The 19,514-nt window shown below is 37.6% G+C and overlaps 1 protein-coding gene across 3 annotated transcripts in view; it reads right to left on the reverse strand.

The window, feature by feature from the left end:
* LOC127657146 (RNA-binding protein 33-like) overlaps positions 1-19,514 on the reverse strand; it is a 67,046-nt gene that overhangs the window by 39,592 nt on the left and 7,940 nt on the right. For 2 of the 3 annotated variants that reach the window (XM_052145829.1, XM_052145812.1), the window contains exons 5-10: positions 17,366-17,642; positions 11,095-11,214; positions 6,662-6,848; positions 6,151-6,437; positions 3,243-3,567; positions 2,717-2,772 (exon numbers count right to left, since the gene is read on the reverse strand). In XM_052145829.1, the coding sequence (XP_052001789.1) occupies positions 2,717-2,772; positions 3,243-3,567; positions 6,151-6,437; positions 6,662-6,848; positions 11,095-11,214; positions 17,366-17,642 (1,252 nt within the window). The remainder of the gene's footprint in view (positions 1-2,716; positions 2,773-3,242; positions 3,568-6,150; positions 6,438-6,661; positions 6,849-11,094; positions 11,215-17,365; positions 17,643-19,514) is intronic. The other variant, XM_052145820.1, reaches the window with a different exon arrangement.

The following is a 19,514-nucleotide window of genomic DNA, read 5'->3' on the forward strand; positions in this document are numbered from 1 at the left end:
CGTCACTATGTAACACATTTGCATAATGCCTGCCTAAGAGCTACTTTGGCCCGCCCTCAAACAAACGTAGTTATATCAAAGGCCAAGATGAGTAGTATTGTCGCCATGTCGAGAAGACGCCATTTTCTTCACTGCAAAACCAATACCTCTTTGTTTGGACTTCCAAAGGCTCAAAACGAATTGAAGAATCAGTGGTTAAAATGTATTTGTACCACTATTCCTCAGCAGTACAACCACAACCAATGCCAAATTTTCAAGATGGTTACCCCTGAAAGATGGTGCAGTTCCCACTTTGTTGGGACAATCTGGCACTTCAGGATCACAACCAGTAAGCTTGATTATTTGTGGATTTATCTGCTACCGAGAGTTCAAATGCGGAGTTTTGTGTTGTAGCTATGGTGTACAACCAGTGCACTGATGTAGGCCTCTGCTAACCTGCTAGCTAATATTATTGTGTTGATAAGGGTTTACTATTCAGCTGTGGGCCGGCTTTTCCCTAAAACTGTGTAACAAAATGGTTGATATCAAGAGTCTTATGTAATTACAAGCTGTGATGTTACAGCCGCTATCTGCAGTCCACGGCTAACTTGCGCACAAACTCTCTAATACCCTGGTAATGTCCAACCTGGAGTTAGCCTCTGTTTCTCAGTTCATAGCTCGGGTGAAAAAAGTTTGGCTATATCTATTCCAGCAAAAGATGACTAACTTAGATGTACTACGTGTCTTTTACTTGAAGCTTTGTTAGGTTCACCATAATCAACAGTGTATTTGTAATAAAGCTACTAAATAAAAAATGCTCAAGTAGTGATTGCGAAGGTGGTTCGGGTCGATTAGCTTGTTCCTCCAAACTTTCATTATCGGACTCAACCTAAAAACTGAAAAAAAAAAAAAAAACTGCACAAATTGATGCCATAGTTACAACAGTGTTACAGCTGTAAAGGAAGCCTGAAACTCAGTTATGGTAAGGGGCATTACATTTTCGACACACACTCTATGCGGTTGACCAATCACAACAGACTAGGCCAGCTGACCAATCAGAGCAGACTGGGCATTCGGAAAGAGGGGCTTTAAAGAGACAGGACCTAATTCAGAGCGTTTGAGCCACAGGATGTAAATAGGTTTAGCAGCAATGTGCAGTATGAGAAGTGTTTTTTGAACATTAAAGCATATAAACCTATTCTAGTAGACCCCCAAAATAAAATCATGAACCTGTAGATTAGCATAATATGGGCTCTTTAAGTAATACATTTGTGTGGTATCTGTACTTTTACTTGAGTATTGAAATAGAGTACTTTTTCCACCAATGACCCTTTGTACCGCAAACATAAACCTGGTATGTTTTAGAAAGTCTACTGATGGCGTTTTGTCTTCATGTAAAAGATTTTTCATACGTATATCACTGTTCCTATTCTCATGGCATTAAAAATAGCAATTCATTTGCACTTTAAGCTTTAGTACAATATCCACATAAAAATATTTGTTAAATGCAATATTTTACTATAGGCAAACAAATAGCAGAAACACTGCTATTTTAATTGCAAGGGTAATATAAAAAAAGTATTGCAATAATTTATATGAAGAAAAGACCATGAGGCAGTGTTTTCTTTTATATTATTTTTAACATGCTTTATGTTAATCTTAATGTGCATATCCACGTGTACTTATATCACTGTGCCTTGTGTTATATCATCCAGGCACTAATCCAGACATTATAAAAAGAGAATATTGTTCAGGGTCAATTTGGAATATACTATTAGGAAAATACATATGCAACAGTGCTTTTTCCTCATCTCATTTGCAAAGAAAGAATTTTTATATATATATATATATATATATATATATATATATATATATAGATTAGTTTGTAGATTAGCAACAGTGTCACCTACTATAGTGGAGTGAAATAGTTTTTCGCCTAATTTTCTTTACGGACTCCGTGTGACTAGGCATTCGGTCAGAAGTACATTCCGCAAAATTGTGACAGATTTGGTGTAAACAGGCCTTTTGTTCTAAAGTGACGCAAGCCGATAAAGCTATATTAAATGCAAACTCTTCTATGTAAATCTTAGATTTTGTCCTATCCAGCTGCCGTCACAGCAAGTGAAGGACATTTTGTCAGTCCCTTGGTTTCTCTGCAGTGTCGTGCTGGGTAGCCGATCTCATTGGTCCAAAAACCTGATCCACTTAACATTAAATATCTTGATTGGTTATAATTGTGTCATGTAGCCTTTTCACAAATTACAGACAGTCGCCCTGGTTGTCGCATCCCACCTGGTAATAACACAGTGTTACACCAACAGTAAAAGGAAAAAGACTGAAGTATCATATCAAAGAGGAAAAGGAACGGAGCAGGGGACAGAGAGTGTGGGGGAATGAGATGGTCTGCTCCTCAGCAGTAATCACTTTAGCCAAAGAAAAGCTGCCTGATGGTTCTTCTACATCCTTACTAGTGCTTATCTTTACCAAACAGTAAAGAGATTTTACATCTTGTTCAGAGTTTTCACAGTCTCCATTTCAATTTCAATCGTTCAGTTCTCCCCCACACGAGGACGTTTTAGAGACACACCATTCACACAGCAAGATAAATTGTGCTTTCAGTGGATATAAGCCAGCAAAATCAATTATCAAAGTCAGGACAAGTCGTGATTTTTAGACATTGTTTGTAATGTTTGTGAAATGACTTAATTCTAACTTAAAGAAAAGTGAGGTTCCTTACCGAGTGTCTCTGTGGAGTGATGTTAGGCCTTGGTTGCACAGGAGGCATTGAGGAAACTGAGATTAAATGGAAATAAAAAGACAACAAGTTAGACGGACAAACACCATAAAAGTCTCTTCTTGCCACGTGTCTAATCATGGTTTGTCACAGCTGGTCACAGAGAGAGGGCTGTTCTGCTGATTAAACTGTGTGCTTCTCTCTCGAGCAGACTAGCCCAACTAATGAGATAACTGACAGTCAAAAGAAGTAATTTCACTGTGAATCATTGCACCTCCAGATATGTGTGCATTTCAGAAAGCTGGTTTAGTGCTGATGTGCTGCCTACAGAGTGAGGGACATGTCAAAGAAAAAATTCTCAAAAACTCTAAGTGAAAATGTATGAGTGTTAGCATCCACAAAAAGTGTGAAGTAGACAGGAAACAGACACTTTATGACGTTAAATACATTTATACTTTTCTATCACCTCACCTCATTACATAAAACTATATATAAAAACAGGTTGGCAATTTTGTCTCTGGGGCTGTACCTTGCACAGGTGAAGAGGAGGGTCCTCTGAAGTGAGGGTTGATGTGAATGTTCTTAGGGTGTTGTTGTTGATGCTGCTGGTGCTGGCTGGGGTGTGGGGGTGCATGCCGTGGCGGTGAGCTCAACATGCGCAGCCCGTGCATGTCGTGTTGTGCTCTGGTGGAAGGCCCAGGTGAACGGTGGGCCAGGTGTGGCATCATCAGCTGCAGTGGCTGCTGAGTGATTGGGGCACCCGGTTCTGGAAAAAGTGCAGGACCTCCAGCACCTCTCTGGCCTTGCAGACGAGACTGATGATGATGCTGTAGTGGAGTAGTCATTCTGAGCTGCTGGTTTGAGACAGAGGAGAAAGTAGAAAGAAGGGAGAAACAGAAAGGTTAAGATAGACCGTCAATCAATTTCTTAAGCTCTCTAACTCACTCTTTCACCCAAAAAATCATAACTGGTGTCTTATTGTGTTGTGACCTTGGGACTGAATGTGACCCCTTAATCAAGTAATCAATCATCAAAGCTATGTGACGAACTGAATCTGAATTAAATAAAGAGCTGCCAAGAGGAATACAAAATAACGCACCCTCTAAAATCATTATCACTTTGTTTCCCAAATGACTAAAAGGACACCATTTAATTTCAAATAAACTCTTCTCACAGATGCATATTGCATTCTCTTCTAGAAAGACAGATATTAAGTTAATTAATGCATCATCAGATAAAGACGACTTGTAATCCATATGACAACTCATTGACAGCAGTGAAGGGGAATTCAATTAAATAATTACAGCAGTGCACTATATGCTGCTGCCTGAAAGTAAAAGAACACATCAATGTCGAGGATTGACAGGTTATATCAAAAGCCTGAAAAGGCTTGCCTTCCCAATAAAGAAGTGTTGCTTCAAAAAAAGGAAAAAGGTACAGCGAGAATGAACGAACAGCTCAAGCGCAAAGGGATTACACCCGTCAACAGATATTAATAATATAAGCACAGGAAGCTAAATCCTTCAGCAAAGTACAAAATTAATTTGGTATAATGCTTCCTCAATGGACTCCCGCCAAGTTATTTGCCCTAATCCATATATCAACATGGATAAGGGGGGGAGTGACAATGGTGATAATTGACTTTCTTAAATGCAAACTGACTCCACTCAACAACGGTGAGACAATCTAACAAGACACAAGTCCATTAACAATCATCTAAAACTGCTGCTAAAAACCCTTTAACAATCTCAAAATGTACAATCAGAGACTATTTAGCCGAGACGGGCCACTTCTAAATGAATGGGAGAAACTAGAACATCCAAATGGTCAACGGTTGTAGAGAGGAAGTCCTGCCTTACAGGTAAAAGAGCAATAATCTTTTAAATACAGTCATTGTCTGTCAATCAACTCAGGAACGCACATACGCATTAGATATACAAGCTGGGAAAATTGCGTTTTTAACATAATCTGAGGTAAAGCAGCACAATTTATGATACCGGTGTTGTCAGATGTTACTGCAGATTTGAAATCTGTTCTTTGATCATAATCTTGACCAAACGTTTGAGATTTCAATCTTTCCCCATTCTGTAGATAGGAGCTTGTATGCCGCTTGTATACATAGAGAAACAGCTGCCCGGGAGCCTTCCAAAGATGGCCGCCAGTGGACTGACTTGCTAGAAAGAATTTGGTACGATTCAATCACCACAAGAGTACTGCCTGACCAATGTTTTAAAAAACTGTTTTGAAGAATGTTATTGCTTAAAAACAGAGTAAACGATCAGGAAATTTGAGACTTATACTGATAACCACTATTTTAACACTGTGATTAACCGAAACTGATCGCCAATATTTTACAAGAGCCCTTTTACCTCACTTAAAGAAATATTACACCATATGCTGCAGCAAAATGCACCACATTGCAAACATCAGAATGTAATAGAATGTAGGGGTCTTAAGTCTCAGTTTTCAAAGTTGAGCTACTTTTACTTTAAACACAGTGTCTTAAAATGCACTGCTCACAGTGCGCCTGGCTCATGTGTGTATATATACCAACAATTAAATAATAGCAGAGATAGAACTCACAAATGCATCCTGTGTCTCAAGAGTAGTGTGTTGGTAGAAAAGGTGAGTGTTTGGGAACCTGTTTGATGTCGCTAGTGATGCAGAAATTACACACTGCAGCTTTAACACAGGCCCTATTGACTTCTGGTCACTGACCCTTGAAACCTAAACTTGAAAAAAGTAAAGCTTTATAAAATCAATCTTTTAAAATCTGTGAAATACTACTGGGTAAAAATAAATAAATAAGTAAATCTGGGACAAATCTGATCCCAATTTAAGACTCCTACATCAGGACTCATTATTGGTCCTTAATACTGATGAGTGCAATTTTCCAATGTTAAAATTCTTTCTCGTTTCCCAGCCTAACATGTCAAGTTTAAGTACACAATTTGTAAGTTGTTTTCAACTAATAGCATATCACTGAATGCTAACTGAATTAATAAAGCTGTTTGTTTGAATGGCCCACCCAGCCCAACACCGTAACATCGGCTCGGCCAATGGTGTGGAGCAGGTGTATCTGTTTGTACAACCAATGGAGGACAGAGTATCTGCTGGAATCTGTATAAAAACAGTTCCATTTGGTGATACTAGTGGCACAGAAATTACACACTTTCTGCACCAAAAGGCATTCGCTTAGGCAGTTGGTTAAGTTGATTTGTCTGACTGCTATAAACAAACAAAGATTTGAATTAAAAGCACCACAGACACAGTGTTTACACTTATCTGGAAATGTATTTGTAGCCGTCGCTACACAATTAAACTTTTATAGAAAATTATAGAGAGAAAATAAAACAGAAAAAATTACTCTCTTCACATCAAAGAATAGGTTGGGGGCATTCGTATTGTGTCATTTCAGAGACCGTTCAGTTTCTTACCTGCATCCCCAAGTGCATTTGCATCAGTGGAGGCCTTTGCTCATTTATTCTTCCTCGCCCTCCGACTCCATCTCCACGTAAATTCCCCATTCCAAATGGAGGGAATTCGCATCTTCCACCGCCTCCTTGTCCTCCTCTTCCCCTGACCCCTCCACTACCAGCCATTCCTCCTCTCCCTCCATTTGTTCGTGGCCCGCCTCTCCCTCGCCCTCCAAAACAGCCCTGCTTCCTCTGACGTTCTTTTTCTTCAAACTGTTGCAAGTCTGCTTTAGCTTCCTCAGAGAGCTCTGAAAGGAAAAACAAAAAAAGATATAGATTACACATGATTTATTTGTTTGATATGGACAAATGAGCTGCCATATCTCATGCAATAATGTTTAAAAGCAGCATTATCTAAATCATCTTTCAGTAAAAGTTCTTGTGGGGGATAAATGCAACTTTTTTTTGTCATGCTCAAAGGGCAGATTTTACACTCATCCAACAGAGAAGATTTTAGTTGATAGGGTCTAACCTAATGTCTCTGGGATGTTCCTTCTTTTACTGGTGGCATCCGACAGCCTGACCACAGTGGCATTTGTACGCTCACTCTTAAATCGCAGACGGCCCGATTCTTCAACATCTTCCTCTTCCTCATCTGACTCCTCTTTCACATCCACGTCCTTGTCAGGCTCAGCTTCAGCTTCAGGGTCATTCTCTGCCTAAAGTACATGGGACAGATACATCATCCAACTGACAGTTAAAGCAACACAAATTCAAATCCAGAGTAGCAAGGTATCCTAAGCAACCAAATTGGCACGGTTGCTAGAGAGGGTAGAGTCACATGGGGTTAACCTCCTCGTGGTTCACATAATGTGGTACGCTCTTGGTGGGGCGAGTGGGGAGTTGTGCGTGGATGCCGCAGAGAATAGCATGAAGCCTCCACACACACAATGTCTCCACGGAAACGCGCTCAACAAGTGACATAAGATGCGCGGGTTGACGGTCTCAGACCCGGAGGCATATGAAATTTGTCCTCTGCCACCCCGATTGAGGCGAGTCACTATGCCACCACGAGGACCTAGAGTGCATTGGGAATTCCAAATTGGGGAGAAAGAGGAGAAAATTACATATCGTTTATCTTGTTAATGATGATGCAATGAGCACTCTCCCTTGCAGTGTTAATTTTTAGCGACAAGAAAACCAAAAAACAAAGCATATTTTGGTTGTCCGCATTACTGATTTGAATGCACACAGTATGTAGGACTAGGGCTAAGTGATAAAGTTGCAAAAATTATATCTCGATATTTTCAGTTTATTGACAATGTAAGGTATGGCGGAGGATCAGTGGCCTTAACAGATTCACGAACAAACAAGAACTTACTGTTAAAAACTCCCCTAATTACTGAAATAGCGCCAACCAGCCTCCACAAGCACAATAAATGTATTGACAAAGAGACAATGAACTATTGACAGAGAACCGCATGTGACATCCGCATGCTCACCACGTGCTTATCATGTGGACAGGAAGGGGGAAACTTTGAACGTAAAAATGTGTGTGTGTGTGTGTTTTTCAGTTAAACACAGAACTGCATATTGCTAATGAAATACGTGTAATCCCTGTATGTTGTGTATTTCTGAGGTATATCAAACTCGTTAGAACTGTTTCAGTTGTGTGTTTTAAACTCTGAGGCCTCATATTTAATAGCCTCAGTGTATATTCCCTTTCTAAGTGTACTAAACACATGTTTCTTGGTATCAAATTAAACCTTACGATTTGTCCGAGCTGAATTCGAATATAAGATCTCTGTAGAATGATATTACGCGATGTTTTACTATCTTTTGAGTCATTCAGCCCAAAATCTCTTACTGTCATAAACATGCAAATGAGCTTTGACAAAGGAACTCTCTCATGCCCAGAGTAAGGGAGACTTTTACGACCTCCAAAGGAATGTTCAGAGAAGTGCTGACCCTCACTTCATTCTCTTACTGAGAAAGAGAAATGAACCCTGTTAATCCTATATATATATTCTATATATCCATGTGATAAATATTGACATGTATCTAATGTGCCATCTCACATTTTCCTTAAATGTGCTTGATCTATGTTTTCTTGCAAACTAATGGGTTAATGTTTCAGACTTTGCATACTATGGTTAACCAAAATCATATGTGTGGCATATTTGGTCTCTATAACTTGGTATTCTGAAGATTGAAATGACTGTGTACATGATATGTCGATAACAACAACATATTAGTATTACAAGTATGTTTCCTATTTTCTTTCTTGCACATGCAATGGGCAATTTTACAACAAAGAGCAATAAACCAAATTCCCGCCTAGAACTCAAACCCTTCTTATTGGTCGAGCCAATGAGAGGTGGGACCTGTTTCCTGAGGGTATAAAATTGCTGCGCCACTTCCTCTCTCGCTCTCTCTCTCTCCCTCTTAGCCCCCTCTTAGCTCTTCCTCACTCACTCTTAGCCTCTCTTGCTTCCTGCCTTTCTGGTCCTCTGAGCCTTGTGCTCTCTCACTCTCTCGCTGAATCATGCCAAACTAGAAGGCCCCAAGGACTCCCAAGCGTGTGCCAGGCTACGTACGGCCTTGTCTCTGATTCTCACTGGTTCTCTCTCTCATCAAGACAACATCATCAAAGATCAACTGGAGCCTCAACAAATTGCATCAGGACAGTTTAATTCAAATGGGACATGCAAGTATCAAACTTAGTCTCATTATTTGATACATTAAGTATCCTCACCCCTTTCTAAAAAGGGCGTGTCAGAACTAATATGATGGTTTGCTCAAGCTGTTGATCTGCTGAACTTCAAACAATGCTATAACTTCTTGCCTTCCTGTATTCTGCTTCAGCCCTCTTTCCCTTGGTAAACTGTATGAATGTATGTATATGTATGTTAGAGTAGTTTAAATGTTTAGTCTAGTTAATAAAGTCTTGTTCATGTCACATGTAAAGTTGTCTGTGTCTCAAGCTCATATCTAAAGTCACTAATCATAGATTTTGACTACTTGCTCTTAATACTTAGTAAGAAAGACATTTCCCATGCCCCGGAAATGTACATTTCTATTAATTAATTAATTAATAACCAAAATTGAGTGTTCAAGGGATGAACCGAGTATTTGGTTGTAATGTTAATGTAGCTACATCAAGTAACTGATCCAAATATTCATAATCGATTATAACAAGTTATGATTGATTATTAATATTTCATAGAGCTGATTCGCTACCTAATGGTGGAAGAATATAGAGCTGATTCGCTACAACAATATTTAATATATATCTTGATAATTCTTTATTTGTTATAAAATGGCATGCTTTCAACAGTTTTTCACAAAATGAACATGAGAAGGAATTTTTGTCATATTAACTTGACTTGGAGCTTTAATTTTGGAGGAACACTGAAATGTTGCTCATTTAAAATCTGATGGAATGCTGTCACCTCCTCTTCTGTGATACCATGTCCCGTTTTTAGATTTGTATAACTTGTAGCTGTTCCAAAAGTTTGGAATTGTATTAATGTGTGACCCTGCACTGCTTTGCTTTCACAATGCACGCAAACCACTCAGAGTGCTAAAAACACTGTCATGAGCCCCACTCGTGAACACCGAACAATGCCATTACTCATTTCTCATTACTTCCCCTCAGGTGTCAAAGTAATACTCACATTTCCATGGCAACCTAAAAGATCCCAGGCACAGCCTAATGCATCAAAGTCATAACATTTTTGTCATTTATTTGCACATGAAGAAATTGTTAATATATTAGGAAGAAGGAAATAACAGTACACACAGTAGTCCAGCAACCATGGATGGCATGTCCACATTAACAATCGCATTTACTCGATCAAGAATCAAACCAATTGTACATACAGTGCATAGTGAATAAGACATTTACTTATAGCACACTTTAGGTGCTTTTACTTCGAAGTTGCACCAGAGGTGGGGCACTTCTATTAAAATGAATGGGAGAAATTAGAAAACCCAACTGCAGCCAGTGGTCAATGGATGTAGATAGGAAGTCCTGCCTTAAAGGTAAAAAGCCAATCACATTTTAGATACAGACATCACCTGTCAATGAACTCGAGAACGTGCATGCGCATTAGCTATAAAGGCTAGGACAATTGCTGATCCAGCACAAGCCTCAATCTCCTGACAGTTTAAATGACCTGGATTATCGTCATGATTTGTGAATCAGAGGACCTTTTGATCCTTATCCTGAAGTTTTGATTCTGGCTGATGGAATACATGCTTCAGAGGAAGACATTAGCCTTTAGTGAGGTTTGTGAATTACATCTGTTTAATCAAGATATCTGCATTTTGCAAAAGGTATATAACAGAAGTTTTATTTATATTTTCCTTTTAAAAAAAAAGTTACAGGGAACTGTTAAGGAGAGACTGTTAGAATACATGCTTCAGAGGAAGATTTATAAGAGGTCCACAGGATGCTGGATCTGCTCAAGTTTTGTGAGGTTTGTTTATTACTGTACATATGTTTAAACAAGATGTGCACATATTTGCAGATGCTAAATGATATTAGATTTATTGATATTTGCCTTTTTATAATAAGACAGTTCAAGTTCCAGGGAACTATTGAGGATAGAGAGGGAGAATGAAACAGGCAAGCATGTTAACATTATGAGCTCAAAAGCGTCTGCCGCATCTCTGATATGCAGACCATTTAAATTACACTGGGTCTCAGTCACTTCACATGCAAGCAGGCCATTTTCTGCACCTTCAAGAAAACAAATCGGCCAAATATGAAATTGTTTGGCCAATAATGAAAGAAGTCAGAATATCGGCAGATTTATTGGCATTGGCGACGGCGAATTGCTAAAACCCATTACATTGTAGCGAACATAGATCTATCTATTGTGTACAGTAGGCTTATATGAGTAGGGGATTAGGATACATCATTAGTCGCGCAACCCCTATGTTAAAGTAGCCATCTTTTACCTCTTCTAATTCTGTGACCTGAGAGCTATCCTCAGTTTCCTCTTGTTCCTCAGCAACTTCATGTTGGTCAGTCTGTTCTTCCTGCTGCACTTCACTATAGTCAGCGAGATAGTCATCCACCTGCGAAGAACAATCAAATCTTTACTCCCTAAAACATCTCAAATTAACATTAAAATCAAGCTGCTTCAATGGAAATTCATGCTGGCTCTGAACATCAGGGCAAAGCTGGTCTTGAATATATATGAAAAACACCTGTTGTGGGAGGTGTATACTAGGTCAGTACTACCACAGCCTGTTCAACACAAAAAAAAGAGTAACTGATGATGAAGATGAAGCATTAGATTGAAGGAAAATCACTTCTGAATAAAAACAATGTTAATGCCACATCTGATGGAGAATCAAGAAAGGCCCAGTGTAGCGATATGATGTTGGGGAGGGTGGGTGCTGAAGGGGACTCTTCCTAAATTAGCATAATAGTGCGAGCCCAGTCTCATTACTATGCCCTATTACCATTCCTGCTGATATTTGAAATTCAATGAGATGTAAATGTTTGACATGATACACAGAGAAGGGGAGATAAACACACACACGGCTCAGTGGTGGTGAAAATATCATTGACTGTGTCGTCCTTATACACACAAACAGACACAAAGTAAGCGGAGGTGCACACATAGCTCAGTGACAGGGAAAATATCATCATCTGACTTTGAGCAAATTCACACACACTCGTGCACAGAATGCACAAAAGCATTCGGAGAGACAGACAGCTTCTACACACTACCTTGCTGAACCCCATGTGCCCCCCACCACAGGTCTTGTCTGAGTCCCCTAGCCATAGCTTACAGGTCCTGTGACCATTCTACTGCAATAGTACACCTCAAATCCTGTTTGCGTCCCCCCGCTATCCACTAAGGCTGTGAAATTAAAATTTTTAAATCGAATAGTAGTTGAATTTAAGATAAAAATGCACATTCGAGTGCTAAAACTATGCATTCCAATTTTGGACGTGTGCCAATCGCTGATGATGACTTCAGACTAATTGCATTCTTGCGCTTAAAGACTAGATGCAGAGCAGCAAATTCTAAACAAAGTTTAACTGAATGCTGATTTTTCGAGATTAAAAGTTCTTTTTAACTTGACACAGCAACTAAAAAACTCGGTGCTACTGCGCGAGACTGAATAAACTACAAAATGAGGCTAAATGTTCACGATGTCCACGTAAGACCGTGTTGAAGCTTTTTTCCCCCTCAGTTTACTCTTTACTTAACATTTGAGAATAAGAACAGTGTAAATCTTATTTTATTAGTTTTTAAATTATTTTACCTCCTACTTTAGTTTAAAATGGAACACACTTTTTTTAACAGCCAGGAATGTTCTTTGCAATAATAGAACACGGTGCTGTTGGAATTCTTTATATTCATTGTGCCCTCTTTTGGACTAAAGAAACAACGTCCATTTAAAAATCTGGTGACTTAAATTTGTAATTGGATTACAATTTTGGTAATATTTAAGGTAAAAATCAAATTTAGTTTCTCAGCCCAGTTGACAGCACTACTTACCCATGACTTTCCTAAGCAGCCAATGGGCCACTCCCCACTTCCACTTGCCGTTCTTGCAATATGGTCTCTTTTTAAAAATCACTGCAGAATCCACACACACACCATGACCAGAAGGATTTGAGATGCAGTACAGAGTTAAATATATGAGATCATGTTCAACATGGGCTGTTGTTGATTACCATGAGAATATGATTTTATATGGAGGCCCAAACCTGCAAAAATAATAAATAAATAAATGTAATAATAAAAAAAATAACTAAAAGGAATAAATAACTTGATAAAACAAATATAATTTGTTTTTAATTACATTTATTCCTGAATTTATTATTGTATGACTTTATTCCTTTATTATTTTCTATATTTATTTTTAACTTTTTTTTTATTTATTCATTTATTTTGCATTGTTTTTAATTTATGAGTTCATTTATTTTTTAGATTTATTTATTCCCACATATATTTATTTCCATATTTATATATTCCCATATATATTTATTTATACATGTATTTATTTTTACTTTTCTGTGTGCAACATGGAAATGAGGGAGGCGGTCCTTGCGTAGCTCCAGTGCATCATTGGTTGAGAGCTCAATAGAAGCAAATAAGATGGATGTCCCACCTTAGCACCCTCTGACTCGCACAGATTTAGAATATGCAGGGAAAGTTTAACAATCCAAGATTTCCTTGACATAGATACCGGCCTACAGCTCTCCTAAACCATCAATAAGCACCTCTACTCTAAATGAAACATAGTCATTTGATGTGTGGTTATCTCATTCGCCAAGTTGCGCAACACTCTCTCTCTCTCTCTCTCTCTCTCTCTCTCTCTCTCTCTCTCTCTCTGTGAAGCGTCAGCTATAGATTTTTTATTTATTGCAGAACTTATACATACCTACATACATACATAAACGATCAGGGAAATGAAGCATGGTTGTATCTTTTACAATGAACAATCATAACCACAGAAAACAATATTATGGATTTGCGGACATCAAACTATGAAGTTTAGCCTTATACTTTGACATAGCAGGAGAAAAGTAAACAAATACGCTTACAGCTTTTACAATTAAAAAATACTCTGTGTGTGGTAGTTTCTATTTTGTTGATAAATCTATAAAGCTGCACTCCAATATTGAACTTTTACTGGGTTATTGAATGCTCTCCAAAAACCGAAACTAAAAAAGAAACGGATACGGTGTTCAGGGCTTTACCTGTAAACTAATACTGATGAGCTGTTAAAGTGACAATATCAACTGATTTAATATTAATAAACTTATTAAAAGCACAAATTTAAAACAGTAACTTATATTTAATATCAATAGCAAACATGAACACATTTAACTGGAGTGAAATTACTATAAAGAGTTTTTGTCATATAAAGATCATGCAATGGCCAAATAATCAAATTAAAATTGTGAAAAGTCCTAGTGTGATTTATTAAACCGCTAAAGGCTGCAATCTTAGTGTGGAGGAGATGCTTACTATAAATGAATGTATAAATCCAACCACTCATCCACTAGAAACTCCACAGACATTGAGAATTATTCACGTTGTATCAGTGGACAAAGCACTAATTTACTGTGAATCACGCAGCACATGTAAACTATATATTTATATAATTAGATCACAGCATTTGTGCTTTAATCTTAGCTCAGCTTTATTTATATAGCATTTAATACAACAGTTGACCAGCTGAGTGCTTCACAGTAATAGAATTTAAAAAATAACATTTAAAAATTACCATACCATACACAAACACCAGTAATCTAAAATACAAACACTTCAAAACTGTGTCCTACATTTCATTTGTCAGACTCAAAAGAAACTTTTGAAATTTGAGAGAAACTGTTTATTCAGAAAGTGAAGATTCAGGCAAAAAAAATACAAAATATAAACTACAGCCCTGAAATATATACAACGGTATAGTGAAATGTAATATTAACAGTAATGTTAATAATAAATAATAATTAAGCAATATAATTAATATATAATTATAAATAAGTAAGCAATATATCACAAGCAAGACTGCTGTTGAATAAAAGTTAAGCAAAAAATTTTGAAAAGTTCTATTTTCACTTGTTCAAAGTTTTAAGAATTAATTGATTAGACACTATTTTGATGATGAAATTAAATTAAACTTTCTGGAAAATAATAATAATAACAAAAAGGAAAACATGATTTGGAAAAGAATAAAACAGATTTCACTGTGCTCCTTAAAAGCACATATTTGATGGAAACACACTTGTAGGAAGCATTCATTTATTGAAATGTATTATTTTTAACATGTCAATTCAGTGCGATTAATTTGACAAAAAATTATGTGTTAAAAAATGTATGCAATTAATCACAATGACCCCCCAACCATAATACGGAAGATTCCTGAGAAATGCGTTACGTCCTTGCTTTCAAAACACTTGGGAGCACAAATTTGAACCATGTGATCTCAAGATGTGTTTAAAGATTGAGTATTAAACTATATTTAACTTAGCACAGTGATCTAAGCATTTTATGTTTATGATATGGGGCTTTCTCAGCAAATATTTGTATATGTGATTAATTAATCGGGACACCATGTAATTAATTCGATTAAAAATTGTAATCAATTGACAGCCCTAATTATTATATACTGATATAAATATGTATAATCATTATATATAAAATTATTGTTATGAGGGCCTTTCTCAGCAAATATTTGTATATACGATTAATTAATCGGGACACCATGTAATTAATTGGATTAAAATTTTTAAATGATTGACAGCCATAATTATTTTACATTGAAACTTTGTAACTTTCCAAATGGGTGTGGTCAATAGCACATTGTCATATTAGCATATTTATGCTGTGGTACCGAAATTGGTATCAAGAACCATGACATTTCACTGGTACTGACTACTGAAATTCTGGTACCGTGACAACACTAGTTCAAGAATTAAACAGGCGTGTCTGATCTGTTCAGTGTCTGTAGTGCTTTTAAAAAGTGTCTCATAAAAACTTTCCTGATCGGTGCACCACTATAAATAGGTTAATTTTAATAATGTAAAGCAGTCCTGTATACCAACAGCTATGCAAATAAAGCTAGTACCAGTACGACAGTTAGGGGTGAGTGATATGACCAAAATCTTATATCACAATGAGAGTAATTTTATATCACGATAAAAAATTTTTTTTAAAAACACATTATACCACATTTCAGTCTAAGTTATTGACAAATATTATTATTATTTTATCTGCACTCTCCAGTAAATATCGGGAAGCCTGCTGGACTCGTTCTACAGAGCATGCAACAAGCATATGAAATACATGCACGCGTCAGGTAAGAAGCATATTAACCAAACGCAAGATGAATGTCACTGAATTTGCTCTGGCAGCCGCCAACATTTTTTTAATGCCAAAAAAACTTGCATGTCATGACCTGCCCACTGATGGATAAGCCGACGCAGAGCACATGGATATTTACATATCGTGATTTACACGATATAGCAAAATCTCTATCGATTGACACTTTATATCATCCCCACAGAATATATTGTCATATAAACCAGCCCTAACAAAATCTCTACCTTTTATGGTGGTCACATTGACAGAATGATCAACGACATCTGTACATTAAAGGTCAATGAAAGAGTACTGCAAAAAGAGTACAATACTATGAAAACACACATCACACTCGTATTAAAAAACACAGATTATATGCTCCTAAAAATGCATCAACACTATGGCAAGAACATAATGAAACAGTTATGTCAAATTAGATAAATAAATGCTTTAACAACGTTTAGTATAATAATCTCTAGTATTGACAGCTGGGCAGGGCAGGAGACTGGTATAAATGTTTGTAGAACAGCAACAGCGCTATCTACTGTACAGGGGTGAAATAGATTTTCACATAAGTTTTACGGACTCGATGAGAATAGACCTTCCATCGGAAGTTCGTCTCACAAAATTGTCATGGATTTGGTGTGAACAGGCCTCAACACAGACCGTTGGATAGAACCAAATCACTATGACATACATCCTGCACACACAGCACATAAACTGACCACCTACAGGGCAAATGGCTAATCCTCTAAACCGTTCCACACATTAATTTTGGATAACAGCAAACATGGAAATGCTAAGCCCCAGCAGCTAAGCAACCTTGTAAACAGAGATATCAAATGGTAAAACAAAACACTCGCAGAGCAGGATTTAAGCAGTGAAAATAGTTTTCAAGAATGCTGCAAATAGCTGGCAAATGTGCCTTATCTTCTTGGTACTCACAACAAAACATCTTGTCATTGTTGGTTCAATAATGGCTGAATGAAGTAAAACAGCTTCTTCATAAAATACCAGTTACATGTTTCGAATTTGGTCTTTCTGGTCTGTTCCTTTAAGATCTGAGCAAGTAAATAAATAAATGAGCATGTACAGAAAAAACACATCAACAACTCATCAATCATGCCCCTGTGTCATGCTTGCTAAAGACCACTTTAAAGTAGGTCAATAATCTTTTGCCTACAGCCAACTTTATCAGATCCTGTCTGAGAGCACTTTCTATTAACCAGCATGGATTGGCAGGACATCTACTGAACAAAGACTCTCACTCTGAAAAAAACCACAAGGCCTAAGGGTCACAAAGCATGAGGTGTCAAGATGTAGACAAGGGGGGAGATGTGGTGGAGGGAGTATAGAGAGTGTTAGTGTAAGCAATATAGATAGCAAGAGTTCCTTACTTGAAAATCATCATCCAGTGGCTCATTGATCTGTAGGTCCAGCACTTCATCTTGATATCCATCATAATTCTGCTCTGCTGCGTATTCCACCCCTTCATCTGCTCCTTGAAACTCCGCTCCTTCATACTGACCATCATGAGCAAAACCCTCTTGCCCTGCCTCTGTCTCTTCATAGGCCTCTTCCGTATATCGGCCCCCTTTGGGGTCTTCATCCTGAAGATGACCTGAGGTACCCAGGCCCAGGGTCGCATTTAAACTCAAAACTTCACCCTGTCCACTGTATCAGAGACAAAAACAAAGTGCTAAAACTGTAGATTTGGATACTTATATATGACATTATTGAAGGATGACATTATTACTATCATTCATAGCAGTGGAAGAAAAAAGAAACATTTGGTGAAGAAACTTCAAAAAGCTTTTTTCATAGAACAAATTGACCATGTCCGTCAAACTCTGAAAGGATGAAAATACATAAACACCATAAAAGCACCATAAAAGTTGTCCATATAACTGTGCTCAAGTCTTCTGAAACCAGAAGATAACTGTTTGAATAACAGACTGTAATTTAAGTCAATATTCATTGAAAATCTTCACCTCTGCCATGGGGACCTATACCAAATATGCCTCAAGTTGGACGTCAACTACATCAAACTTAGGGGTGTGTAAATCTTTGAGTTTAAAGCAAATCGATTTGATTCACAATTTTTTCATTTGATTCAAAAGACATTTTTTGCAATTCAGAACGATTCAATTTGATTTGATACAAAATTAAATTTGATTTCCATGACCGTGGAGACCATGAATCAGTGAACTAATACAAATATTAAACATTAAAGTTACATCATCTCACCATTTTTGCCTGTGGAGGTCTTATCACAGAGAGTAAAATGTGAAGTGAGGAACCAAATAAAACAACAATCGCAGGGGGTCTGGGCAAAGGTACATATAATGTTCTTAAGGTCACAATACAGGTAGAAATATTATTCAGTGTGGAACAATCCAGTCATTTGTACTGGCGAAAGACCTGTTGTGTGGGACAGGCAGCTCAGAAGCGGTCTCCGAAAGATTGGGGATATTTATAATGGTACAAAACTTGGTACAAATATGTTTAGGAACTGAAGGAACAATATAGACTAACAGATAAGAAATACTTTGGAAAATATTTACAAAAGCAGAGTGGTATTGGTTCTGTAATGAAATCTAATAAATAGGGAGCGAATATCATTGAGGAATTCTCTAGAGAAACCACAGTATTACACTCAGCTTCAGTGTTTTACAGGAAATGTTTAAGTAGACAAGATGATGATCAGTTTGTGAAAGTTGAAGATTAATATGGCAAAGAAATTTGGGGGATGAGATGGTGAGAGAGATCTGGCAAAATATTATTTCAAACGTGGGATGGGCCACCAGGGATACAAGTAAATTCATCCAATATAATATCGTACATTACACTCCGAACAGACTTTAGAAAATGGGTTTGATAAATGTTGAAAAGGTAAATCAGAAAGAGGTGCTGTTCTGCATGCCATATGAGAATATTCATTGGTGCATACTTTTTTGGAGATTTACAAATAATAGGGGGATGGAATAGGATCTCCAAGACAGTGTCTTCTTGGGGACATATCAGTGTTGCCAGTGGGTGTATCCAGAACAGACTTTTGGCTGGTATCTGCTGGATTTATTACAGCAGCCAGACTCATCTTATGCAATTGGAAGAGTTCACATAAGCCAGAGTCTTTTTGTGGGTTGCTGAATGTCTTTGCTGCATGTGTTATTGTTGCTTAGTTTCGATGAATGTTACAGACGGAACAGAGAACATTTACATTTATGCATTTGGCACTTGCTTTTATCCAAAGCGACTTACAGTGCACTTATTACAGGGACAATTCCCCTGGAGCAACCTGGAGTTAAGTGCCTTGCTCAAGGACACAATGGTGGTGGCTGTGGGGATCGAACCAGCGACCTTCTGATTACCAGTTATGTGCTTTAGCCCACTACGCCACCACCAAAAGTGCACGATCCCACAAAGGGCGACGGAAGAGTGCAATGTTAGTTTTTTAGGGGAGAGATGTGGAGGCGCACGCTCCGAGGCATGCTAGAGAATGCTGCCATACATGTCTCCTTTATATCGCACATTTAACCAAGTTCA

This window comes from Xyrauchen texanus, chromosome 2, assembly GCF_025860055.1.
Source record: "Xyrauchen texanus isolate HMW12.3.18 chromosome 2, RBS_HiC_50CHRs, whole genome shotgun sequence".
NCBI lineage: Eukaryota > Metazoa > Chordata > Actinopteri > Cypriniformes > Catostomidae > Xyrauchen > Xyrauchen texanus.